Here is a 26832-nt window from a genome sequence, read left to right as displayed (position 1 = left end):
AGGCAGGTGGAAAAACTGTCTCAGCTGGATTTTTGCCTATCTGAGGGTCTGAGATAAAGCTCCAGATGGATCTGTGCTAGTGCCTCTCTCTAAACACACCTAGTTTTATAGATTCAAGAGCTGTAAGGCTTCTGTTATTTACACAACATACACATTTATTTCTCACTACATTCATAATATTCACAAAAAGTACTGAGCTGTGAATTCAGGAAGCAGATGTAGGTTTTCACCCTTTTGGTGTCCAGAAGGGTTTAGAATTATTATTTCATTTCAATTCATAAGCACACTATATATTGCTTCCATATAAGCATAAAATGATCTTGAATATGAGTTGCCCATTGTAGTGTGCTGGTGAAAATATGAGGTTTTTTAAATTAAAGTCTAATGATTTTGATGTGGCTTCCTTTTGTGGAAACTTAACATCTCTTTCTCAGACCCTTTGGCTTTTTTGTTCTGTGAAAGAGATTATTGTAAAAAGACTTGAAAATAACACAAAATTCTTTTAATTTACACTACAATTTTTTAAACTTTTGGACCAGAGCAAAAGCTCTATTTTTCAAAAACTGCAAAAATTTCTTCAGTCTCATTTTCCTTGGACAGTACAGGCACCTCCTTGATTCACGAAGCATCTTGGCTTTTGAGATTTTAGCTATGATTTAGAATTGGTCAGGGAAAGCTCCTGTTTGGTTCTGCTAGTATTTTGATTAAGGGGGTGTTCCGAGCTTTGACCCAATATTTAATTACAAATCTAATATATTATGGAGCTAATTCAGGATTCTTTCTTATAAATCTCAAGAATTGAGGACAAAAATATGACTAGAAAATACGTACAGGTCATTCTGAGGCCAGATAATTGATGCTGAAGGCAAGTCTTTGCCCGACTAATGTGTGTTTTAAAATCATGGTCTTTCTCATTCAGTCTACAACTGCTTTGTTCTGAGTAGCTACAAGAGAGATTAGTTTACTTATTTAAAACAAAAATATTTTCACATTTTCCATGTTTGAACAATCAGCTGGTTTTGTACATCCTAAGATGCACTGATTTCTGATGTTCTTAGTTTTATTATTTCCTCATATATGTCAAATTATTACGTGTGCTGTGAGCACTTAAATACTGTAATTTTGGGAATATACAGGCTGTTCATAGGTTTAGTAGGAAACTTGAACTTCAAGGCTCATGTGTGTGCCTCTGTGTGTTTGCATTTGTCATGTACATATATGTGTGGGCATGTCTGTATATATTTATTTTTTCCATTTTGCAGGTTTTTTTAGGTGTCAGAAATGTGATGGCACTATGGATTCTGAAATCACAGAACACTCTAAAAAAGATACACATGTTTCAAAGTCTCAGAACCAAAGATTATCCACAAACATAGAGAAATATTGTAGTTGAAATATGTCTCAAAGTTCTTTGCACCTCAGTTACCCTTTTTTCTATTAAAAAACTTTTAAAAAAGGCAATTATCACCTTTTGATAGGCTTATATTTAAAACAGTTACTGTAAAGATCTAAATCCTGTTTTATCTGCATCATGAGACCCAAGGATGTAAAGTGGAAGGTGATAGTGAAAATGATCTGGATAATCTATTTCAATAGGATGTTCAACTTAAAAGAAAAAGTTCAACTGAAGGACTTGAGGTAGTGAGGTATTCTGGTTTTGTTCACTGGGTTACTTTTAAGTGATGGAGAAAAAGTCTTGTGTGTGTTTAGAAGCACAGTGGTTCTGGAGGACCTGACAGTGGCACCATAAATGCTCTTCACAACTACTCACATCTTGGGTGAACATGCAGAAGCAGGTGTGGCAGAAAGATGAATGCAAGCCAGAAGGACAAGGAACTATTTTGTCACAAGATGGACTTATTGAATTATATAATGATAATTTGAAAATATTTTTGTGAGCAGAAGTAATGTTCTTATGCCATTACTTGTAGATACCTGATGTACATTGTTAGACAACATTTAGGCAGTTACTAGGTATACTAGACATGTATGAAAACACTTATAAATGTGCCACCAGCTTATTATGAGCTCATCACATCTATAATTTTCTTTCATAAATTTATGTTATTACTATTAATTATTCTTTTTGAAAGTTGTATCGAGTCAGAAGGAATGATGCTCACCATATTCTCCTGAACTGCCATACCCTGTGAATTAAAAATAGAGAATAAGCAGTGGACTATAGGAAGTTCTTATAAAATACAGGAAGACTATTTGAAATAATAATGTACTTAGAAACTACAACTGGCTCAAAAATGCAATTCAATAAAAATGTAGGGCTGAATCAGTGAATGCTGTTGACAATGGAAAATTTAAGGTCTTTTTAGAGAGGATGCAAGAGAAGAGAAATTAATATCAGGTCATGACAGAGGAAAGGAGAGGGAATTTAAATCAAACTACAGCTTCTCAGTGGAATTAAATTCCTAAATTGACTGCAAAAGTGTGTGATATTTAAATCATAAACATTACTTGGGAATTCTCTGCAGGTTTTCTGATATGGTGAAGTTTATCAAAGGAGGGATGAGGGCTTTGTAAAGTGATAGCAATTAAAGAGAGGACTGCCTGTGCAACTCTGACCTCTGTACTCCTCAGTGATGTGCAGCACAGAACAGTAGGGCCTGGGTCTTGGTGCATCAGTGAAACATGGTATGGGTTTGTTGTTTAAGAGTTTAATGAACAGAAAGGGTTAGATTTCCCTTGCAGTATGTGTTGGCATCTTTTTAATCCTGGATATCTTCTTAACAGCCAAATATGTTTGTTGTAGATCAAAGAAGCCTTTCTTTTTTTTCTTTTTCTTTTTTTTTTTTTTTTTTTTTTTTTTTTTTTTTTTATTTAAATCATCAGGAGCTGCATTCCTCAGAAAAGGCATACTAAGAATTGCATACTAAATGAGGAAAAAAAGGCAGATATCTTCCTCATGAATTTCACTCCAGGATTATAAATCATCCCATTCCTGACACTTGCATGCTGTCTTATGGTTTTGTACATAGACTTTTAGTTTCATATTTATATGCCAGAAATAATATCATGTTCCTATTACTATTTTGATAAAACTTTTATGCTTCTATAATTGTATTAAATGGTCAGCCATATTGGTATGGTACAAAACCTTTGGTTAGGATGCCTTATACATTTTGGGGGGCTGAGGTTCAGAAATTTCTGCTGAGCAATAGCTTGCTAGGAGCCTTTAAGACCAGACTGGAAAAGCAAGAATGGCTGCCTTAATTGTGTCTGGGGTGGGCATATCAGTGATGTTGGCCTCTCAGGATGCTTTCTAGTCCTGCAGTTCTCTTGAAAAATGAAAATCAATGCATATTCCTAGCTTATTTAACCAAAAGCAGCAGGAGTCAGCTCAATTGGTGATGTGGATCTGCATGTTGATTCATATGCAGATAAGTCAATTGCCAAAAAGCAAGTAGGACATTATTGGTTGTGTTAAAATCTGAATTGTTCTGAATACAGCTAGAGAAATAATGCTATAAATACTTAATGTCTTAATTCAGATTTGTTCCTTAGCAATCATCTATCCTTCCTCCAAAATGCAGCAGTTTAAGTTATGTTTAATAATTAAAATTTTAGAATTTATTATGAAGTTCTGCTTTTCATCTAAAATAATAATTACAGCTTTATCAGTGGCATCTTTCATTTAACTCTTTTCAAACAGTTTTTTTTTTACTAGCAGAAAACTAATGTGGATGTTAGAAAATTCAACTCAGATTTAGATCTTGGTAAATTGCCCTTGATGTATCCCATTGTAATGGACATCAGAAACCAGCCCATATACAAGAGAACAGTAGTAGCCACTTTATTGATATAACTGCTATATGTACAAGCAGAGGTAAGGCTCCAGAACACTGAAGAAATGCCAACTTTCTGAAAGAAAAGATGTTTCTTTCAAAATAACTTAGGCATTTTCATAGTAAATAAACAAGCAAAACACTGCTGTGCTTCTTCATCTGAGAGTGATGGACAGGGTGAAGAGATCCTGAAAATACAGAGGTTTCATAGCAACCCAGTTGGAAATTTTATTCTCTTTCTTATGTTTCCACAATTCTTCATCAACATTAGCTGCAAGTGCTGTCAATCTCCACAGGAATCTAATGGAAAAAGTGTTAGGAGTCAAAGACTGCTTTTGTTTGGAATTTAGTATCCACCTGAAACAAAAAGGAGGCTGCATTGTTGCTGTAACTCACTCATTGAGAAAGTTGTGAAGAACTAGGTGGGAGAGCTGCTTTTGGATGTGATAATAGCAAAAGTTACACCTGATTTCCCAAATGTGCATGCTTAGCTGGTAGCTGGTGTTTGCAATTCTGTGTTTTATTCCATGTACTTCTGAGCAGAATTACACAGGAAACATTGGCTGTACACTTGGACATAGCTTTGACTTTTCAGAATTTGGGTCAGTGTTTTCTTGGAGTTGATCTGTTCATTGACAAAGCATGTGGGAGTGTCCTCTAAGGGTCTTGCTTTCAACACGGAACATTAAATGAGCATGGTTTGAAAATTAGTGAAAGCCTTTGCATTACTGAGGAGAAGTAGCTCAGACTGCTGTGTAGCCTTGAAAGATCCAGTAAAAAGCAAAGGTTTGTCTCAAATGTTCTCTCCATGTGCTGTGGCCAGCTCTTCTCAGCAATGCAGGACAGTCCCTTGTCATGCCAGATATGGCTGTATCTAGGTGTGCAACATCTCTGGAGTTTACACATGTTCCTTATCCACTTGGAGAGAGGTGATCTGTAGTCTTAGAGGAAGCAATTTCCTAAGTCTTAGAATTGCTGAGTTCCTGTCTAGGCAAATGGAGAGCATTGCCACATTTGGGGTCTACATCAGCAGCTATATTCTCTAGAATGACAAAATCTTACATATATAAAAACCCAAACAAACAAAATAAACCAAACAAAAAATTAGTGCACTTGGATCCACTGACAAAAATCTCAGTATTTTGGGATGCTTTTGACAGACGTGTATAAAAAGCTGGGGCTTTTAAGGTTGTGGTAAATACCACAGGTATTACACCTTGGAGCTTTCCTTGCAAAAAGAATCATTACTGAGAACATTAGAAATTCTTGTGCTCTGATTGCCTGATACAATCCAAGTAGATGCAAGTATCTGTACCAGCTCTTCGCGTAAGCTCAATTTGATTGCATTTGTGCTGCAAAGAACAAATGTTTGGCAAATAGATATGAACCAATTTTTATTCTAGGATTTTGAGCGTGAGAATTGCTGAGCTAACCATTTATTTCCATGGTTTTCCATTATTTGAACAATAGTTTTATCTTAGCCAAGACGTCTTTCTTAAGGAATTTTACACTGAAATATCAAGAAATATTTGGAATATAAATATTCAAGCAATTCTAAGTATATTATCAGTATATTTTAAGATTGTTTTTTTCCCTTTTCTATTATCCTTGAGTGCCTTTTATTTTGCCACAAGTTATGATTGAAAGTTGTAGAAGTTAATAGAAATCACACATTACTCAAGAGCAGAGAAATGGGCCCTGCTGTCTGTGACCTCTTTCCCACAAGCTTGTGAGCTTTATCTCCAGCTCCTTTGCAGGAGACCATTGCCTCCCGAGCGATAGAATGTTTGCAGTGAGCATCTTTAATGTAATGAACAGATGTGTGTAATAACCACTTAATGTTTTGCTAGGTTTTGCAATGGAACAAGTATGGTTGCTGCTCCTGCTGATGATTAAAGTGCTCCCAGTGACTGCTCAGTTCAATGGATACAACTGTGATGCTAACCTCCATAGCAGGTTTCCTGGTAAGTATTTAATAGATTTTTTTCTAATGGCTTCTTTATTGTCTTGGTTCAAAGCAGTGCTTATTTTTAAATACAGAGCTTTAAATCTGTCTAAGGCCTGGGGGTAGGACTCAACATTAATTAAGTGTTAACTGTTTTTGTGACAATGAACTTGCCTAATGCTGCACTTTACTTTCTTCTTAATTGCACAATGGGTCAAATTCAGCCTGGTAGCAAGGCAAACAATTCCCCTCACACCAGTGGGGCTTGGCCTGCTTTTGCCAGTGCTCTAAACTGTCCAAGACATTCACCAGAGCTCATATTGTTGTAAGTGTTCTCTATAGATTTAACACTCTCCCACTTCTAAATGGGTTTTCTTTCATGTTTAGATTTTATAGTTTTCTTTTCCTGGGTGAGAGAATATAATTATATCCTTTTAGTAAAATAAAGACATATGTATCTATTTTAAGTAAAGTTACCTTGATGGCAAAATTTTAGTGCCTCACTTCACCATTAAGTCCTTGCTTAGGGACAGGTGAAGCAATGAGTTTTGTCTATGCATGATGTATTTTCCTTCCTCTAAGAAAATGGGAATGAAGTAATTTTGGGGACATTGGATGTTTAGATCTGTTAATACAATGAGAAATAGAAATGAAATGTCAGTCTTGGTGGCATGGTATCAGGGTTTACTCAGGCAAAGGATCCTTTTAGTTTTTATTATATTGCTGATCCTTCCTGCTTCAGTTGTATCATGGGCAGAATAATAATAATAAAAAGAAGGCTGTGAATACTGTCGCTCTCACATCTTGCTTTTCTGAGATAGCAATTGAATTAAATAGTTAAGTAATGAACACTCAGTGTAGTATTACACTGTAATACCTCTCTTGTTGTTGCTTTCTGAATAATAAAAGTTTAGATTTTTTTTCAGGAAGGGTCAGCTCTTTTATTAAATTTTAGTCAGCAGAAGGCAGAAATTCTTTTTATTGATTCCAGTGTTACTATCACACTGCCAGGTGTTTTATTGACATAAGGACCAGCAGTGGGTTTGATTCTTTTCCACTTAATCAATATGAACATGAAGAAGAGAGAAATAAGACATGCAAAGAAGATCAAATATATTGTCTCCGTTCCTGAGAAAATCGCAGTTTAGCTGAGTATTTTGAAAGTTACTTTTTAATATATCTATATATTCCCATTCTATTAATAATATATATATATTCCACTTCTAGCATCAAATTTTGAAGGCTTGCCCCTGAATTGTGCGTGAATTTTGTCCACCTGCTTCAGAGCTAGCTTTTGAGTTTCTTATGAAATTGTGGTTTATTTGGTCCTCATTTGAGGCTTCTTGAGATATTTGCAACAGATAGAGGGATGTTTATGTTCCTCTTTCAGTGTTTTAAAATTTTTCTCTGATCATTTTTTGTACCTGCTCTGTGCCAATGTTTGTTTGCAATGTGATACCAGCAAATTATTACATCTCTTATTGAGGGTATTTAGGGGCCTCTTGCAGTTCTGCCTCATAAAAATGAGTCATATCAGATTCCATGTCTGCCAAATCTCATTGACTTGGGAGAAAATATGTTTAGGTTACAGGCAAACAGATTTTTTTTTTTTAAGTAAATTCTAATCACCCCTCACTGGCCATATGAGCTGAGAGCAGAGTCCTGCTTTTTCTTGTTTGTCATCTAAGGCAGCAAAGATTCAAAGGCTGGGATTCAATAATCACTCTTACTGTTGATTTTGAGAGCTAGGAAAGAAAAAGAATTCTGTCTGTTGTTGTGCATCTGAGATGGAGGTAAAAGCCAGGAAGCCCTTTTACCCCAAATTTAACAGGTGTTATTTTCAATATGCAGAAGGGTCTGCTATTTAATGGGCTGGGGCTACTGGAGCTAAGAGGCTGCTGAAGATGGAGAGAGAGCCTCTGCAGGCAGAAGGGGCTCACTCTTTCTGTGCTGACTTCCCCAGCTCCTGGCTCAGGCTGTGGTTTTGGGGATGCTGCCTCTGGGCCCTTGGGGTTCAAATGTAAGGGGAGAGTTGAGAGAGAGGACAAAAAGGGGAACATTTTAAAACCGGTATCTTCCAGGCTGAGATACTACTCACAGAACCTGTTTTGGACAAATTTTTTTCCTGCTCCTTATTTGTTCCACACAAGGAGTCTTAATTGTTGTCAGCTGGAATTCCAAGCATGATGTGCAGATACTGGAGAAGCCATTGGGTGCTGAACTTATCTCCTCTTTTTCTTTAAATGTTGATAAGAAACAGAAGTTTTTTTCAACAAAGAGGACAAATGAAGCCTTCCTAGAAGAGTCATGGAGCTCATCCATTTTTCATTTGTTTGTGCTTTTATCATTCATCACTTAAGTGACTTCTTGCACAGGAATACTGCTGCATAAATAGGATGACAATCAAACAGAACTTTTGTTTCTGCAGTTTACGGGTTTATTTTAGAGTGCAGGTATGCAATAGTCATCAGGAATGAAGGAAAAATAGCCCCATTTTTGGTACACAGAAAATGCAGTGATTTTTTTGTACCAAAGCTAGATGTGTTCTAGAGAATATATAATTAGGTTAGATCTTGCCATCATTCTGCCAGCTTACATATGGAAAAAAACTTTAGTTCTGCATTGCAGTAAAGCATTGTTTTTAGAAGGCTTCTGGGGCATAGATCCATAGCAATCTGTCTCCAGTTGGGACATGCAGTTTTGATTCAGGGGGTTCTTGTCTTGAGTTCATGTTGAGAACTTTGTAGGGACTGAGGAAATGTTGCAGCTTTTTCACATACACTGCATTTTAATTCAATATCAAAGCAGGGATTTCATCAAAGAGGAGGTTCGTGAGGAGAAACTGGTTTTGGACTACACAGGTATTTTCATTCCTCTTCTGATGTAATGACTTTTATCAATGGTGTTCTGTGGAAACTCTTCTCTTCTGAGGGTTTTTGGCTGCCTGCCCTGGGGTGAGTTGTCAACTTGTGGAGGGGTAACAGAGCAGAAGTGGGCAGTGGAGCTCCCAGCATTTGCCCCCATGAGTCTGCCCATAATTCAAGATGGTCTCTGTTTCTGTAGGATCTGTGTACCTCTTGGACTTTACTATCTTGCTTGAGAGACATCCATGAGCACTTCTGGCTGTAGATAGCTTGTGTGATTTGAGTCAGAAAGAAACCAAGTGGTTTGCCTGTATGGAAACTCTGTGACAGAGAGGCCATTATATTTAAGGCTTCATCAGTTGGGTCCCAAAACCTTCAAACCATCGCTCCTCTGACTCAGAAAACAAGAAGCTTTTAATGCAGGAATGCAAATACTTTCTTGTTTGTTTGTTTCTTTTAACTTATATAGGAATAATATTTACCTTCCCAAATTGTCAAGAAATGAGCTAGATATTTAACATCTAAGAGGGCATTAGATCTGTTTGGGACTGGCTGCAGATAAATTTCTGAACAAAAAAGGTTTTATTTCCAGAATGGATTAATTTGACAGCAATACTTCCTCATGAAGTAGTGGGCAGAAAAGCTTGAGTCTAGAAAGGTTGTTTATCCTCCTGTATCACACACACAAGGGTCTTATTTCCCATAGTGTCAAATTATAATTTTCCAAGTAGTAGTGGTAGCTTAATTGGTAAAGTTATTATTCTGCTTTTTGAAAAGGCTTGAAGTGTGTTATGAAATTAACTGAGCTACTTTGTTACATCCTGCAATTTGTTATGATCTGATTGTGCATCAGTCCGAGGAAACATAAATGCACACTTTGCCATTCCCCGTTTTGTGCTGGCCCCTCTACCTTGGTACACTCATTAAATGGATGGTAATAGTCCTTCTGCAGTGGAAATGAAGGCATGCTGCTTCCTGGTCTTTGTGCATTACATTAGTGAAATTATGATTGTGTACAAACCAGGAGAATTTTATGCCAAATCACTTCACCTCCTGTCTTGCCTTCAGTGCCTTTCTGCCCAAATTTGCATCCAGTGAGTAACATTTATCATGGCATTAGCTCAGGACTGAGTTTGGCCTGTTATTTTCTGCACTTGATTGTTTTGACTTGAATGGCACCATTAAAGCTGTCTAAATTAAACTGCTTGTGCTCCTTTACCATGAGGGAAGAACTAGTTCATTGTAATGGAAATTTCATTTCCTCTCTGCTGTGACTACTCAGTGAAACAATTCGTTTTAGCAGGCTTAATGGTACAGTATTGACTGAAGTTGTTCTACAATTTTTAATAGACCTTAATCTTTAAGCAGATGTAATAAATTAGTTCTATAAAGGAGTAATGTCTGTGTTTAAATCAATGCAGTATGTATTTTTGTAAAGCACTAGGGGGAAACACCAGAACAGCCCCCCAACCATCTACAGGCAAAGAAGACCTTAAAGAAGAGCAATGTTAGAGCTTTAAAGCAAAACAATCTGTTGCTTGTGCCTGTATCTGAACCTGATGTTTTTTCATTCAGAACATAAAAATCTTCAGAACTTTTGAATAAAAATGTCAAATTTGCAAAGACAGGTTTTTTTTGCTGTTCAAAAACTGATCAGTTTTAACAGCTGCTTCTTTCTAGGTCTTTTGTGTTGTCATAATGCACAGAATGAAAGATTGTAAGATGCTTTGTGGTATTGATCATAGTCTTTCAAGGGCCAACTGATTTTTCATTAAAGCTCAAGTTGGTGGTTCTTAAAAAAAAGCCCCAAAGCCAAAACCCAGGGAAAACCAGCTTTGGAGAGATCATAATAAATTACTCTAATATGCTGTTGATTGTATTTCAAAGTCTGCACTGCGTGAGACTGATCTCATGCACAGTGGACTCCAGACAACTCAGAAAAATGTAGCCAGTTTCTATGCCATAATGGGTTGGGAGGCAGAGCTTGGCCTTCTCTATTTCTCAAAATTGTGGGAAATTTCTGTTCCAGAGGGGGCTGCTTAATCAGACTCCAAATATTTAACCACTTGCTGTTTTCTACTCTGTTGCAGTGTTTCATTTTATGAATGTGCTACTAAAAGATTTGCTGTGGGATTAATGTATTTCTTGCTTGGTTACACTATGTTACTATATTAATTCTTGGTTTTTTCTTCAGCGAAATGGTAGAGTCAAATCTGTTCTTCAGACTAATGCAATTCCTACCTTTATATTCTAATATTTTCCTGAAACTGAAATCTAAAAATTTATTTGATTGAAAGTCACAAGGCTACACTAACTGCTACAAGAGGTGTATAATGATTGCTTCAAATCTTCTTACAATGTCTTTCCCTGTATTTTTCTTGCAGCTGAGCGAGATATCAATGTTTTCTGTGGAGTACAGACAATTACTATGAAGATAAATTTTTGCACAGTTCTTTTTTCTGGTTATTCTGAGACAGATCTGGCACTGAATGGGAAACATGGGGATGCCCACTGCAGGGGCTTCATCAATAACAACACCTTTCCAGCAGTGGTCATTTTCATCATCAATCTGAGTACTTTGGAATCTTGTGGAAACACTTTAGTGGTAAGACCGAGTCAAAGCAAAATTATAGCTATGTATACATAGGATCAAGTGAATGCCTGTGACAGCTTTGTATCTTTCATAGATAATATTAACTTTGTCTTATCCAGTTGGAAACATATTGCATACATCAAAGAAAACCAGAGGAAGCTGGTAATTTATAATCTTGATTACTATTGAGAAAATATGGCGGGACACACATTTGTCCTCTGATAGAAAGTATAATTTTTATTTAAGTATTTTTTCAGTGGAAGAATGAGATTTTTCCAAGATGTTTCTAAAACCCTTGCTGACCATGCCTTAGATTTTGCAGAGGTGGAGAGTTTGACAGTTCATGTCTATCACATTGAGTGATATCAAAGTACCTATGAATAACTTAAAAAAACAAGTTTAAAAGTGTATTATTTTCAAGGGTTTTATTCTCTCCAGAATTCTTATTTGTACTTGATCCCTGTCAGTTTTTATAACAAACCCCCTGTTTTTTTGCTAATAATTTTGCTGAAATGTTTGCTATGCTCTGTGGCCTCTTTGCCTTAGGCTGAGTTTTTTTTTTTTAAATTTCAACAAACAACCCGTTCAGCCAATTCAAGACTCTCTTTTCCAGCTGTAGCACCTCTATGACTTGCAGTAGAAGAATTTTCCAGGAAGCAACTTCTTCCTGTTCCTGTGTAGCTGGTCAGCTTGTTAAATCTCTGAACTTGCTATTTGATCATAATTGTAAGAGCTTGATGTTTAAAAACAAAACAAAAAGACCCCCCAGTCTGATAAGCCCAAATAATTGGAGCTTTCCATGAAGTCCCCCACCAGGCTGCACTGAATACAAAGACAAAACAGCTGCTAAAAACATAACAAAAAATATTCCCCCATCCTCTCTGTTTATTCATGCTGTGCCCCCAAATGAAGACAAAAATGGAGCAGGGAGCATTTCTTATCATGTTTCCCACACTGGAGTTTTACAGTCCCCTGCATTTCTTGGCAGTGTTTCACATCAAAGACCTTCAAGCTAATTTTCAATAGAAGTAAAGGAAAGACAACAGTTCAGGCAGAACTTGTGTAAAACCCATGTCTTTCTGTAATACAGCAGACTCAGCTTTTTACTTTATGGGGTGTAGGGTGGTGAGGAAGTTAAAAAAGCTTTAGTTGCCTGTACTAATTTAGCCTGTACTGTTTAGGCAAAAACTCAGATTCTGGAATATTCTATTTTCAACATTTTTATGCTATTTAGAAAATTATTAAGTACGCTATGGGCAAAATACATGCCTGCTTCTGTCTTTTAGGTGTGTTTTTGGTAGACAAAGAAATCAAAATTCCTGCTGTGTGTCCTGTGCTACTTACTGCAAAATGTTACAACTCATGTTCACCTTGGGATGATTCTTCCATAATGAAAGGTTTTTTTTAAGAAACCATGTGTTTTAAAGCTACTGAGAACATCTGTTTTGCTAATACAGTTGTATAAAAGAAATGCTGCAGTAGAAGTCCAGTGCCATGTTAATTTGCTCTGTTGTGTCTGTGCCTACTGAGAAAGGAATTTGTGCTGCTCTCAGTTGTTTTCAAACACCCCCCTTATTCAGATCAGTAGCTACAGATGGAGTGGGGCTGGGCTAATACCAGCAGGGAAGTGTCCCTCAGTTTTCCTGGGGACTGTGTGTTCTTGCAGGCTTTGCACACTGAGCTGAGCAATACAGAATAGCACATGCCCATGGATGCAATTCAGGTTGCATTGGCATTAATTTTGTATTACTTTTCAGCTCTGTAATTTCTGACATTTTATAGTTTATATTTAAGATTTAGAAATATATAATATAAACAAAGCCACACTCAAAGTTCAACTATTTGGCTTGTGGCTGCTTATAAAGTACTTTATTTTTGATGTGTCTATATTGAAGCTCAACAATGAGAGAATATTGTTTCTGTGAACAAAATTGTTTGTGTATTGGCCTTTTTATTGGATATAGAAGCTCATAGTAAGGTAATACTTTTTAACTGTAATAGAAAAGTTGCTTTAGTTTTTCCCAATAAGTTGCATGAATTCATTGGGAATGTAGAGGAAAAAATACCTACCAAAATTATACTTCCAAGATTCATAGTTCTTTTTAAATGTTGCTCAAGTCTGTTCTAAGAACAGGGATACAACTTGTGAATTTTAAAGGCATGATTCCAGGGAGGTGAAAAACAGAAGACAGGGAAGATGTTATTAAACTAAATAATTTTTGAAAGTTTTAGTGAAGATATTTCAGGGTAAATTATGGGCTAAACCATCAGTGTCCTTAAGTTCTTTTGTTCCACAGTTAACTTCTGCTAATAGTAATTTTCTCTCTTCCTCAATAGGTATCCTCAGCTCGAGGTATCAATGCTTATGGAAATACCTCAGTGATACAGATAGGTAATGTTTCAGGCTACATTGATACACCAGACCCACCAACGATTATCAGCTATTTGCCTGGGCTCCTGTACAAATTTAGCTGTAGCTACCCACTGGAGTACTTGGTTAACAATACCCAGCTTGCTTCGTAAGTGTGCTTTTTCATTTCTACGTGTTTCATCCCCATGCTTGTGTAAGCATGTATATGTGCATGCCATAAGAGCATTGTCCATGTAGCAATTTTTGGCTGTTTAAGAGTAAGGGGAAAGGAAAAAGCACCAAAAGAAGAAGTGTTGCAAGGAAAAAGAAAATTCTTTAGCATTATTATGTGAGATAATATAATTCATTAAGACCTGTTATTATGAAGAGGCCCTTAGCTAATGTAAAACTTCCCTTAAAATTCAGGTGTTCTTCTCAAAAATTATTGCAGAAAAAAAATCTTCATGAAATAGTATGTAAGCTTGTAAGTATAGAATGCAAGAGAAAATATTTCCATGAGTAAACCTTGTGCATCATGTGAAGTGAGTTCCTTTTTGTTACTTTGCCTCTCTGCTAATTATTTTTCTGATTCGCGTTTCAAGTAGCATCCATTATTTTCTACATAGTTAAGACTGTCAGTATTTCCACTATAAATTCTTATTTCTGAAGTTTATAACCCAAATGCATAAATTAACTCCTTGTGATATGACTCATTGAGTTTTTTAATGATAGCGTCCACTGAAGTATGCAAAAACAAAAATAAGGTATCTTTCTTCATGATGGTTTTTGGTTTCTGGTTCTGTTGTAGGTCATCAGCTGCTATTTCTGTAAGAGAGAACAATGGTACATTTATCAGCACTTTGAATTTGTTGCTTTATAATGTAAGTATAAAATACAGTATGACCTGGACTAAATTAATCCCTGTGCTATGTGGATACAAACAGTTTTAGCAGATGAAAGTATAGATTCCTCTTCATAATTTGCTGTTTCCTTCCCACTCCTCCCATGAGCCAAGTCTTTCTTCCAGGCATCTTTCATCTCTGAATTCCTTTTTCCTTTTTGTTGGCATGTACCTGCTGTCTTGTGTTTATATGGCTGGTTTTTGAGGACAGACACAGGCTTGTTGTCCTGTATTTATACAGTTCCTCAATTTACAGCTCTGGCTTTCAGCTGGTAGTGCCATGTGACTAATCAATTGTAGCCATAACAATCATACTCCAGAGTGCATATTTTGTTTGCATTTATAATGTTTCTGTGTGTGTGAATAGGTGCTTTGTGTTTAAACAGAGAGTACTCTGTAGAATTCTGTAAAATTATTCCAGACCTATTCCCACAGCAATGAACTGTAGCACTTTGGCTGGGGTATTTTTAATGTTCAAGCCTCATCAGAGTGTTTTGATCATCTGTGATTGTTGTGAAGGATGCATCAGTTCCAAATCTATAGCCTGATGCATATATTGCCTTACAGTGTGGACTTTAAAGATTTTAAGGGTTAATAATTATAACAGTTTTCATCCAATGCTTCCTCCTTATATTTTAGATAATTTGAATATGCATTATTGTAAAAGATTTTACCATGTAAATGAGTTGGTGATACTGAAACATGAAAAATGCAAGGACCTCTACTTAACATTAATCCCTGAAATTATATTTTTGTGTTGATTAAAATTTTTACTCATACATTTTAAATACCTTATTTAAATATCAGTTTTTCAATCTATCAAACATCATTTTTGTAAATTATGAATCCGATTTTTTTTGCATTATTATTCATGCCATTGTGTTGTTGAGTTATAATTCATGCAACTGATTTAAAAGCCAATGCTTTATGCTTTGAACATAATGAGCTATAAATATTGCAACAGGACATTTTTCAATGGCATTCTTTAAAAAATCATGTTTGTTTGAAAGAGCAGAGCTCCAAATAAAAACCTATAATCTGTTAAAATTATGATTATAGTTCTCTCATTTTTAAATAAACCTGTGATCAAAAAGACAGGGCAGAATGAAAATAGGTAAATTTCTAATCTAGCCAAGTATTGACCATTCCATGTTGACTGCCTTTCAGGGCCCAGTTCAGCAAACAGTCAGGAATAAATGCTGTTGATGCTCATATCGAGCACATTTTTTCCTCAGATATCCCCAAAAGCCAAAAAGTGCTTTCATCTTGCCCACCCTTGTAAGCTTGCAAGTTGACCATGACCAGTGGTGTCTTTTCATCCTGGCAACATTCACATTACTTGCCCTAGTGAGTTGCACTGTCATGAATAATGCTGCCAAGGGTGGCAGATTCCAGTGGTGGATATGCCCTTCTGCTTCACTTCCCAGGGCTGGATAAATACATGCGCAGCTTGTGCACTGTCTACATTTCTCCCTGTTGGGAGTGCCTCTGGACACCTGCTGTTTTGTGTGTTTTGTTTTACTTGATCCCTGGTAGCAGTCCTGGTTTTGGGAGGAGCCTCAAGGCTCATGTCCACCCTTGCTATTAGTTGAGAGCATGTGTACAGATTTGTTTCTTGACTGAAAGCTGTCTTCTTCAAATTTAGCTGTAGTGTTATTTCTTAAAGCTGACTCTTCATCTTCTAAGCTTACCTCTGTGTTCTGACACAAAGTGTTGTTTAGATTTACTTTGTGATGCTAGTACATGTCATTGTTAGGAAAGATAAGAGCTGTTATGGTAGACTCAGAGTTTAATAGCAAAATGTTTAATGGACTTTCACAGAGCCTGAGTGGCTATGTGCTTTTATGCTTTCTTGCAAATGTCTCTCTAAATGAATAAAAACTACTCTTAAAGAATAAAAGAGCAACTATGTAGTGTAATAGTGAGGGTCTTGCACTTCTTAATCAGTTGCAAAATGTGGCAGAGCTAAGTGTTATAGAAATGTATAATTAATTTGAAAGAAGGCAAACCTACCTGAAGGCCTCTGTTACTGCATAGATTAGATATTGGGTATGCTGTTTGTTTTGGCATTTGAAGAAAATCACTTGGTCTCTGGTGTAAACCTTGTTGCTGTCAGCTGCTGCTTGCCATGGTCTTGCTTGCCACAAAGAACCTGATTGAAATCCTATCTACCATTTTTTTTCACATGTATTGAGTGTTTTGAACTTTCACAAGAGGTCTCAACATACTGAGTCACTGTGCTATCTGCATCAGCACTGTGTTTTAAATAGGGGACTTTACCAGATTATGCATTTTGACATTCTCAATTAAAATCTGTCACACAGATGTTTCATTGTTTTGTTGCTAAAGTGACGTTAATGATTTAGATTTTGAGCAAAAAGCCCCAGTAAAACAGCTATATTTAAGTAGTAGGGGAATATACATGGGGAATTCCCAACTTTTATGTTGAATACAGCTTTCTTGAAACAGGTCTTTTGAAATAATAGATTTAAAATGAAAATGTTTCTTACTTCTAGTTTTCAACTACTCAGCTTCCACAGAAACTACACTTTGCATAACAGAATGTCTTTGTTCTCCCAGACTATAGCTTAAAATATATAACATCTCATAGATGGCACTGCTATATCCACTAATTCAAATAACCTTAGCAACCTTTCTGGGAAAGAGTGCAGTGTGACAACCCAGTAAAGCTCCTCTGTTAGAAAACCAGAGTAGCTCCTTTGTGTGCTTGTAAGCTCTGGGAGACTTACTGAAGTGTCAATGAATGATATGCTTTCCTTAATCACTGATCCAACCACCTTATTAAATAATATATTCTCCTAAATTGTTGCATGGGCCAAAGCCAGTCTTTACAGACATATTTGTAGGCAATTTTTCTGGCATTGTTTCTTGCTTCTTCCCTTACAGAGGACAAAGTAAACAATCGTTCTACACAGAAAGGTCAGAAAAATTGCTGAGAGCTCAGTCTGGATGCAGATGTGTTGTTAGAGTGGAATTGCTGTTACAATTGAGGCAATATTTCTTTTACAGGATTCAACCTACAGCCAGCAACTCCTTATTCCAAGTACAGGTTTACCTTTGAAAACCAAAATATATGCAGCTGTAAGAGCAACGAACCTTGATGGCAGGTACCATAGAGGGTGTTATTTCTTGTCTTGCTTGCTTTTCAGCTCTTGTTACTTATCTGATTTAGAGGCACCTGTCTTTCCTCATAGCTTTTTGTATTTCAAAATAATGGTTGGTGTTCAATAGTCACTGCTCTCAGCTGGAGGATGTCAGGTCCTTGGCAGTGAATGCATATTTTGCTGCAGTTCTCATTATGAAAGTTTTCCTGAATTATACTTTAATTCCTAGATTACTTTTATTTAAGAAAATGCTTCTGTTGAACCAAGCGAGAAAATCCAGGGCTTTTAAAAGCGGGCTGTTATTGATTTCTAGTCCTATGTGGCCATGATTTTTGAGAGGAGGTGTGCAGTGTGTGTTGGTGTGGTGGTTGACTTACATGAAACCAAATGATTTGATTTATAAAGTTCTGCTGCTATGTTGTGCTGTTTAATCTTCTAAGCAGTTGAAGAAACAGGATGACTGGCATGTGACCTGTTTAATACAGTAACTCAGTTTCACTGTAACAGCATGCACTACCTGTTTGTATGCTTTTTTGTACTGTCCTTTCATCTCACCTCACTCACACCGTCCCATGCTTGCATTGCCAGTTCCCCTTATCTATCCCATTACTCCCTGTGCAGGTGGAATGTTTTGATGGACTACTGTTACACCACACCATCTGGCAATCCTAGTGATGATCTTCGATATGATCTTTTCTTCAGGTAGGTCCTGTGCAAACCCAGTATTTTGCTGTTCCTTCTTTAAAAAAAAAATATAAATCTCTTCAATAGTGATGTCTTAAACTGCCTGGAAAGTTTAAGCATTTAAGTAGGCAGGACCAAGGGCTAGGCTTACAGGTAAAATGTCAGAGCTTCTTTTTGTGTGAACATAAACATAGAAGCAAGTGCCAAGTCATAAGAATTATGAAGGTAGAAAAGCATATCCAAAGTAGTTCTACTAGCGATAACATAAACACTTAAAGTGTTATAAATAAAGGCTAAACTGGCCTTTATTTTACCAAAGGTGAATGTGGTGAATGACAGTGATATAAAACATCAGAGACTTCAGTCCAGGAAAGTAGTTAAGCAAATGATTACATATAAATAGCTGTTCTTACTTCTACTCTCAGTAATAACATTTATTTGAATTGGAACTTTAGAAAACATATTGACAGTGTCTCAGATTAAATTTTATCTGTGACACCTAATGGAGAGGTATTGTCTTCATTTGTAGTTACCTGTCTATACTGGTTAGCATACCTGACTGCTTTGTGCTTCAGGTCTCAAGTTTCCTTGACTACTGGAATTAAATGGTACCTTGGTTTTGCTGTGGTGCTGCAAAACAAAGCAGTGTTTTTGTAGGAATGTGTTTCAGGACAGGAACCTGCAGCCTAACAAGCAGATTGTGTCTGCAGATATTTGCACTGTGTTCTTTTCCAAGGAACTAAAGTGTTGATCTTGCTGCTTAAGCTATCATATTCCCAGCTAAGAGCTTCAAAATACTAACAGAGCTGCTCATCCCAGTTTCACTCTTCTCTACAAAAACTAGCTGTGACAAGGACCCGCAGACAACGATAATTGAAAACGGCAAGAGTCAAATGGGCCGGTTTTCCTTTGAGGTGTTTCGCTTTGTGAAGCACAAGAACCAGAAGATGTCCACGGTCTTCCTTCACTGTGTGACAAAGCTGTGCAGAGCAGATGACTGTCCCTTTCTTGTGCCAGTAAGTTGTAATTATCTGGATATAAAATAGGCATCCTGGAGTTCTGCATACAAGGGTTATGGAAGTTTGGATGGCACAGAATGAAAGCGACTTGTAGAGACTTAAGTAAGAATGTTTTTTGTGTCTGAAAGAATGTGAAACTACTGATGAAGAATATGGAAATGAATACTGACATCTGGAGATAAAATAATACTAGTCCTGCAAAACCCAGGTTATTGAATATATGAGAAATTACCTCTTTGCCTTGTGGTCCTTAATTTTTAAAAGTAACAACTCTGAGATGGCTTTCGGGTTGATGTTCTTAGTATAGTAGTAAGGTATCCATCATCACAGTGGATGAAGAGAAATATCTTAGAATATAGTTTATGGAAAAGTTAAAGCTATAGAAAGTGCTGTTATACTGACAAGGAAAATTTGTGGAAGTTTCTCACAGTGAAAAAAAATATCATGCCCCTTAGAGTATATCATCTCCTCTGTAACATGAAAACTACTCTTGTGCTGAAGTTCATGATGTTATGTCTATTTAAAATTAACTAATTTTAGGAGTATCAGGAACAACAAATAAATTTTGGTAATGGAAACATTTAAATAAACATATAAACACAACGTTCTGTGCTGTCTTCAGAACACTGCATTGCTTCCTACTGAATGACTTCCTCTATAGAATTTTAAAGTGCGGTCAGTTCAGTATACTCCTGAAATTTCGTATGTTATTTTATATTTTTATGTTACGCATTTATGTAATTCGTTTTGCATTCAATTCATGTTCTGAGGTTTTTGAAGTTCTTTCACAAGAAGTTGAAACTAAGGAAGTGCTCTTGTTTGGAGCACGCTTGAGCACCATAGATTAAGGTAGATGGTAGATTACAAATGTTAAAGGCAGATTCCAGATGATAGTGTTGGGGGTTGTTTTAGTGTGCCATTGCTATTTAGAACTCCATGGAAGATGTGCAAACTCTCACTCGAGAAGCTTGCTAGAATAGGGATTGTCAAGTAAAACAGATTTGTTGGGGAAAACTGTCTGTAAATATGGCTTTGGGATATTAACTACTGAAAATTTAATATACTATAAGATGGATCTTGTACACAACAGCAATGTGGTTTTGTAAACAAAGTGAGGCAAAATAAAATGGGAAGCCAGGAATTTATAAGGTGCACTTCTAGGCAATATTACAGATGTTTTTATTGTAAAGTGATTTAATGCATACTAAGAAATAAAATCAAAGCTGTAGTATTTCTTACCAAAGAGTTCATGTTACATCAAGAAGCACAAAAAGACCACAGTTCTGTTCCACTCTGAGTCTGTGATTGTTTTGATTGACCACTCAGATCTGCAGTAACAGAGAAAGAAGAGACACTGGTAGAAGGACGACTTGGCACCCTCAGAGCACATCTGGCAATGCTGTAATCTCTGCTGGCCCCATCATTACAAGGAGTGGTAGGAATAAAAATCTTTCTCTATGGACTGCAGGAATTTCAGAAACCTGGAGAAATGTTTTGCAGTTTAATGTAAATTTGCAGTGACTTTATGCTAAGTATTTTTTTTGCTACTGCTAAATATTTTTATGACATTTTTTACTGCTCTGTTTCGTAGAAATTTTGGGCTAGTATTTTTGTTTGGCTCTCACATGCTTCCTCCTCCAATAAAATCACTGTGGGATACTTTTACACATATAAGGCTATTATAAAAGTCCAGGCTCAATGGGTTGACTTCTTTTTTTGTCAGATTTCACTGGAGATAATAGAATTTAAGATACTGTGTTCAGTGTTGCAATTTAATTTGGATGGATAGTGAATATTCACTTTCACTTTCTATTCACCATTTCTCCAGCTTCCCTCTGGGTTTTTATCTACATGTTCCTTAAAATTAATGCTTACTATTCTTAGATTCAGCTATAAGAAAGAAATGGGACAAAGCCATTGTAAATTTTAAACAGTGGGCCAAAATCCAATGCTTTAATTTGAGGGTGAAATTCCATGACTTTCATTTTTATTGCCAATTGTTTTAGGGATAAAAAAAGGCAGCTCTAAATGTAACCTGCAGTCTCTGAAAAAAAATATTTGACTGCTGTTTAAGTTTTACAAATTATATTTAACAGTAGTTGCAGTTAACTGATTTCAGCAGTCTTAGATTTAGGATGCTGAAAGTAGGACTGAACCTGGTCTAGGAAATATAATTTAAAACTTGAGAATAAAATCCTTCTTTAAATGCAAAGTAGTTGTACCTGTATACAAAGAGAGCAACTGACCCTCCAGAACTGGGAACCACCTAACAAGAGACCATGTCTAGAACAAATAGGCTCTGTTATGAGCGGCCTATCTGCAATGAAAATGAGCCTTTTTTTTTTTTTTTGCATTATACACGGTCCCATTTGAGTTGCTGCCTTCTGATTAGCCAAGAAAAAGTGAGAAGAACTAACTTCAAAGTTGCATACATGAGTACATATGGGAAAGGAATGACAGATTTGCTCAGCCAAACAAGCATGCTGGAGTAATGCTGCCTTAGGCAAGGAATGGAAACTAGGTACAACTTCTTATACAAGCAGCCCTGGTAGGTAATATAGCTCATGATTCAAATGCTGTGGATGATATTTTTATAATTTAAAAAAAAAAAAAAATCCTGACCAATTAGCTTTCAATATTGCATAGCTTCAAGCAAAGAGATGTGATGGATGTTTAATGGCACCAAAGAAAGTATAAACAATTTTATAATTTCATGACAACTGTTGAGGTTGTTTAAATGAAATAATGAATAAGGCTGAAAAAGGAAAAGAATTTTTTAAGTGTACTCTAAAGATGGGTGGGTAAAGCTTTTTTGGTTTCTCCATCTTCATAGCGTGCTTTTGGACTCATGCTGACAGAAGGATGTTTAATGGGAAGTACTTGAAAAAAAATGGGATTCAATTCTAAACTCTGCCACAGATTTCATGATTGGCATTGGGCAAGTCCCTCAATCTCACTTGCTTTTCCCTTTTTCTTCTGGATCAGAAAGAGGGAATTAGTCCTGCTGTCAATTTCCCTTGTGAAAATAAACTCATAAGAACCAGGAGGTTTATGAATATTATAAAAGATCACGTGAGAACTTGACCAAAACTATCTGGCTGATGAATAATTTTGGATAAATTTGGAAAATTTTGGATATTTAAAAAAAAATTTGGTTACATTTTGGATGAGGAATACCAGGGTGTAGCTCTGGCTTGCACTGATGTGATGGTGCATGGAAGTGCTCTACACTGTTTTCAAGGCCAAGTCTGGTCTAGCTTTAGCACAAATACAGATTTTTCCAGACCCAATCAAACCTGCTGCACCTGACTCACCATGGTCCATATGCCAGTAGTAGGACTGCGCAGATGTGCCCTTCCCTCATTTAGGGTGGAGCTGCAGCAGTCCCAGGGCTGACCTGTGCACATCAGCACCTGCAGAGGCTCCTCAAGGTAGCCAGGTCCCCCCATGACCTGTCACCAGCTGTTCTGGCAGTGGAGCTGCTGATTCAGCTGCCTTCGTAGGAGCTGAATACTGCTACTGCAAAAGAGTGATGGTCCTTCTCCTGTGTGTTTCTGAATTCATATTTCTAACATTTGGCTCTTTTCAGAGAAATGTTATTCTTTTTTGGTAATCCAAAATAAGTCATTACAAAAGATGTACACAGAAGAAAATGCTTTAGTCTCTGTATGGAAACAAAGCGGGTACCTACTTGTGAAGTTGAAATTATGTAGCTTTTGATGGATGTCTCATTTAAGCCTAGGAGACAGCTGCTCAAAGCAAATGTATATGTGAACTGTGCTCACAGACTGCACAAAAAACCCCCAAAAGAGTGAAAAGAAATGTAATTCTGAAATGGACACTGGTAAATAAGTAAAAACTGAAGACAAAATACAAATGTTACACTGAATATAAAGCCACTATATAACTGCTAAGAGGAAAATGAGCATGGTGAAAAGAGCTTTTTTGTAATAATTTATGATTGCTAACATGTTTTTTCTTGTAAAACTCAAGTTTTTCCTATAGAGCTATTTTATAATATGTTTAAATGAAGGGGCTTACATTTAACATCGTGCTTATGCTTGTGTTGTTACTGAAGGAGGCAACAGAACTGGCCACCTTTTTAATTAAGAGATTCCTGATTTAAGGTGGTGGTTTGTTTTTCCACAATACATTAAAAGTTTTTAATTAATATTTTAATATATACTTATATTAAAAATGAAGCAATGACATGCAATTAATGTTATTGTCCATATTTTAACAGAGATGCTAAAATCTGCTAGTCAATGGTGGCAAGTAGACCTGATGTATTTTTAAAATAAAGCTGCAACTATTGGCTTTTGTGTTGCAAGAGGGGAGGAGGTAGAGGTATTTTAAAAAATATGACACATGCCTTTTTTTTTTTTTTTTAATATAGATGAGATGCCAACCAACAATTCACAGCTTGGTAAGTTATTCAGTTAAGTTAACTGGTAAGTTAATTCCAAGAAGCATCAGAGAGGGTTTATGAGGGAAGCAGAATTGAGGATGAACCATTTTGATTAATATCTATGCACTGGGATTTTTTTCTTTTTTTCTTTTTATTTATTTTTGTTGCTTAAATGAGTCAGTACCAACATGCACTGACAAGAAAGCAATTGGTGAGTATGGAATTCTCAGTTTAATTTGTGCATCCAGTGCCATCTACATTGAAACTTTTAATTCCTGTGATGAAATTGAAATGAAGATCTAATGCTACAGCATATGAGGGTGAAGGGTACGTTATAGCCACCAGATGCAAAACCAGACTTAAGCAGAAAAATTTGCCCATGCCACACAGGAGTAAAGCAGGAAAGTTGTTATTATGGTGCAGTTTAGCTTGGTTCACATCTCAAAGCCAGAAGGTCAGAGCTTCAGCTCGTGTTCTCCTAGCGTTTAACCTCACAAAGAGCCTGTGAAGAAACTTGGATAGAACTTGTGCCCTGCTAGGGCAGTGAAGGAAATAGGCTGCAGGGGTGATTAAGTTTGCAGGGGTGATTAAGCCTTTAAGTTTTAGGGTGATTTTCCTTTGGGCAGTTGGAACACTTGTTTCAGCCTGTTACTGTTCTCTGCTGGTAACAAGGAGTGGCTTATGATCAGGTGGTACATTAGGCCATTCCACCTTATATTTCTTCATAACAGGACTGAGTAGAACAATTAATCCATCCTGTCCTCTGAACTCTAACACTATTTGTTCCTTTCTTTACTCAATTTAGCACATATAAAAGCAGCTGCTGTTCTTGTCTGTCATGGAGAGTTCTCCCTGTAATTAATTGCGCCCTGGTGTGCTCCTATCCATGGATATAATTAAAACAATAAAAAGCAAACTCTTTATTGGCTACACACTGTTTGCTGTGTTGAAGGCTGCTATCTTTCCTTCCCATCCAACAAAAGAAGCAGCCTCTCCATCCCAGAGCAAAAGCCTTTCCTTTGCCTGTTGCTCTCTCTGTAGAGAGCAGAGAGGTAGAGTGAGGTGGGGTTACTGCTGTAGCAGTCAGAAAGCAGCACAGCATTGGGAAGGGGAGGGTAACCAGATCAACATTTCCTGCTGATTTCCTTTCAGTTTGGGTGAGGAGAATGGGATTAATGCTGTTGAGGACAGGTGGCTGCTTCTGGGAGGAGAAGTCTGGTTTCTCACATGTAGACTGTATTGTCATTTCAACTCACTCTCCACCACTGCTAATGGCAAATGCTCATTGGTACTCAAATGCTTTTTTCCCCTCCTGCTGGAAAACACAGTACTGGTGGTGGATGTATGTGGCCCATTATCTCAGAACTGGTCCAGGAACAGCTTGCTGAACTGCAATAAGTATTAAATATGTCACCTTTTCTACCTAAGAATTGATAAACATATTAAGAAGCCCTTTCTGAGGGTGTAAAACAAGTCTCCCGATTGTTCAATATCTGGGGCCAGACATGTCTCCTGATTTATATAGATTTTGAATTGAAATGTAGATAATGATAGTGGGGAAGAAATCCTTTCATTACCTTGATTAGGCCACAAATCCTTATACATTTACCTTGATAGTCCTTGGATAGTAATAGTCTTGCCTTGAGTAACACAGGTCAAGGTTGGTCACTGGTAGATGAGGGATAATGCCTTAGAAGGCACATGTCTTTATTCCCCAGCATGATTGATATTGAAAAAGTTAATGAGTGTTTTCAAAATATACTTAGATAAACTTTATCCAAGTAGATAGGTGCTCATTCATACAGTTATAGTTCCTTCATTGCCATTATACAGTATATTGGGTATTAGGGGAAGGCAGAAGTGTTTGGCACACGTGACAGATAAAAACAGATCTCCCATGAGAATTTTTCTTCTCCTTGCAGCTCACCCAAATGGACCTCCTTTCCAGATGAACCCAGTCACCAGTGCACTGATTTCAGGCATTGTTGTCCTAGGAATTTCAAGCATTTTCTTTTTTGTCTGTTCTCTAACCCTTCTGCACAGAAACTGGCCCAACAGTTTGGTCCTGAGTGGTATCCGGAACCCAGTTTTCAACTGAAAGTGATGATTTGTTTGCACTTTTTGTTTGGGGTTGCCTTTCTCATCTGTGAAGTATGATTCCATTCAAAGGTAATATTAAGGCAACACTTCAGTGGTATCCAGCTTCTATTCCAGCTGGTCTATTTGTAGATTTGCTAGATGACATTGTGTAGGCAAGCAGCAGTGATGTTGGTAACAAGCCTAGAAAATGTTGAGAATCTCAATTGTGTTTGCGATCAGACTGCATGACATTTGCCCATGAATGTGCTGACAATAGAGCTCACACCTTCATCTGCTCAGTAAGGTCTAAAAGCTGAAGAGGCTACAGATGAGAACCTTTCCAAGTATGCCACTTTAATACAAAGGCTGACATATTCAGAAGAATTCACAAGTTCATAAACACCTAGTAAGATAAGGATAACTTCTCTTTTGTCATTACATTTTTCACAAAAACAACTGTGTCTCAGGAGGAATTTGTTTTCAGCTGTCTTGGCTAAAAAGAACCTAAGAGAAGCTTGGAACAAGTGACTTTTACTTATTTGTAATTTGGAAGTATTTTCTTAAATACATCTTCCATTGACTTGTGGAGGTATCACGTATCAAGTATTGCCCAAACTCTTCTCACAGAAAATTATTTTTGGAGCACGATTTGGCAACTGAGTAAAACTCTCACTAATCTACTAATTGTTAAGGGCAAGTTTTGCCCTGTGAGTTTTTCAGTTCTCAGATAAAGCTTTTATTTCCACATGAAAAGTCATCAGTAAAGTCATCAATCAGTACTTTTTTTATTTAGAAGATTTTCTGCATGAGTTAGACTTGTTCACTGCATAGATGAGGGGAAGAAGGCAACTAAAAAGATAACAGGCTACAAGAAGTACTGTACTGTTGCCTCTAGTTAATATGATGAACATCAGACTTACCTGAAGTGAGTGTGAGTGGTAGGTGCCCTCAAACAGGAGCACAAGGCAGTGGCTTAGCTGTGTAGAGTAGACAAAAATGCTGGTACTAGAGAGGCCACCATAGGCACAACATATTAAGCTGGACTGGATAGACAGTTGTGATTTTGG

At 36.8% G+C, this 26832-nt stretch overlaps 1 protein-coding gene across 9 annotated transcripts in view; it reads left to right on the top strand.

Annotated features, from left to right (window-relative positions):
- ZPLD1 (zona pellucida like domain containing 1) overlaps positions 1–25883 on the top strand; it is an 88129-nt gene extending 62246 nt beyond the window's left edge. For 6 of the 9 annotated variants that reach the window (XM_068180871.1, XM_068180865.1, XM_068180870.1 and 3 more), the window contains 10 exons: positions 5648–5761; positions 10991–11211; positions 13537–13718; positions 14358–14430; positions 17481–17578; positions 18197–18277; positions 19104–19275; positions 20605–20713; positions 23675–23704; positions 25609–25883. In XM_068180871.1, the coding sequence (XP_068036972.1) occupies positions 5656–5761; positions 10991–11211; positions 13537–13718; positions 14358–14430; positions 17481–17578; positions 18197–18277; positions 19104–19275; positions 20605–20713; positions 23675–23704; positions 25609–25784 (1248 nt within the window). In that variant the 5' untranslated portion in view covers positions 5648–5655 and the 3' untranslated portion in view covers positions 25785–25883. Of the gene's footprint in view, positions 1–3679; positions 3839–5636; positions 5762–10990; positions 11212–13536; positions 13719–14357; positions 14431–17480; positions 17579–18196; positions 18278–19103; positions 19276–20604; positions 20714–23674; positions 23705–25608 lie in introns of all 9 variants that reach the window. The other 3 variants (XM_068180863.1, XM_068180862.1, XM_068180864.1) reach the window with 3 other exon arrangements.
- The last annotated feature ends 949 nt before the right edge of the window (positions 25884–26832 follow it).

The sequence above is a fragment of the Anomalospiza imberbis genome, chromosome 2, assembly GCF_031753505.1.
Source record: "Anomalospiza imberbis isolate Cuckoo-Finch-1a 21T00152 chromosome 2, ASM3175350v1, whole genome shotgun sequence".
Lineage (NCBI taxonomy): Eukaryota > Metazoa > Chordata > Aves > Passeriformes > Viduidae > Anomalospiza > Anomalospiza imberbis.
This window is presented reverse-complemented; position numbering and strand designations above follow the sequence as displayed.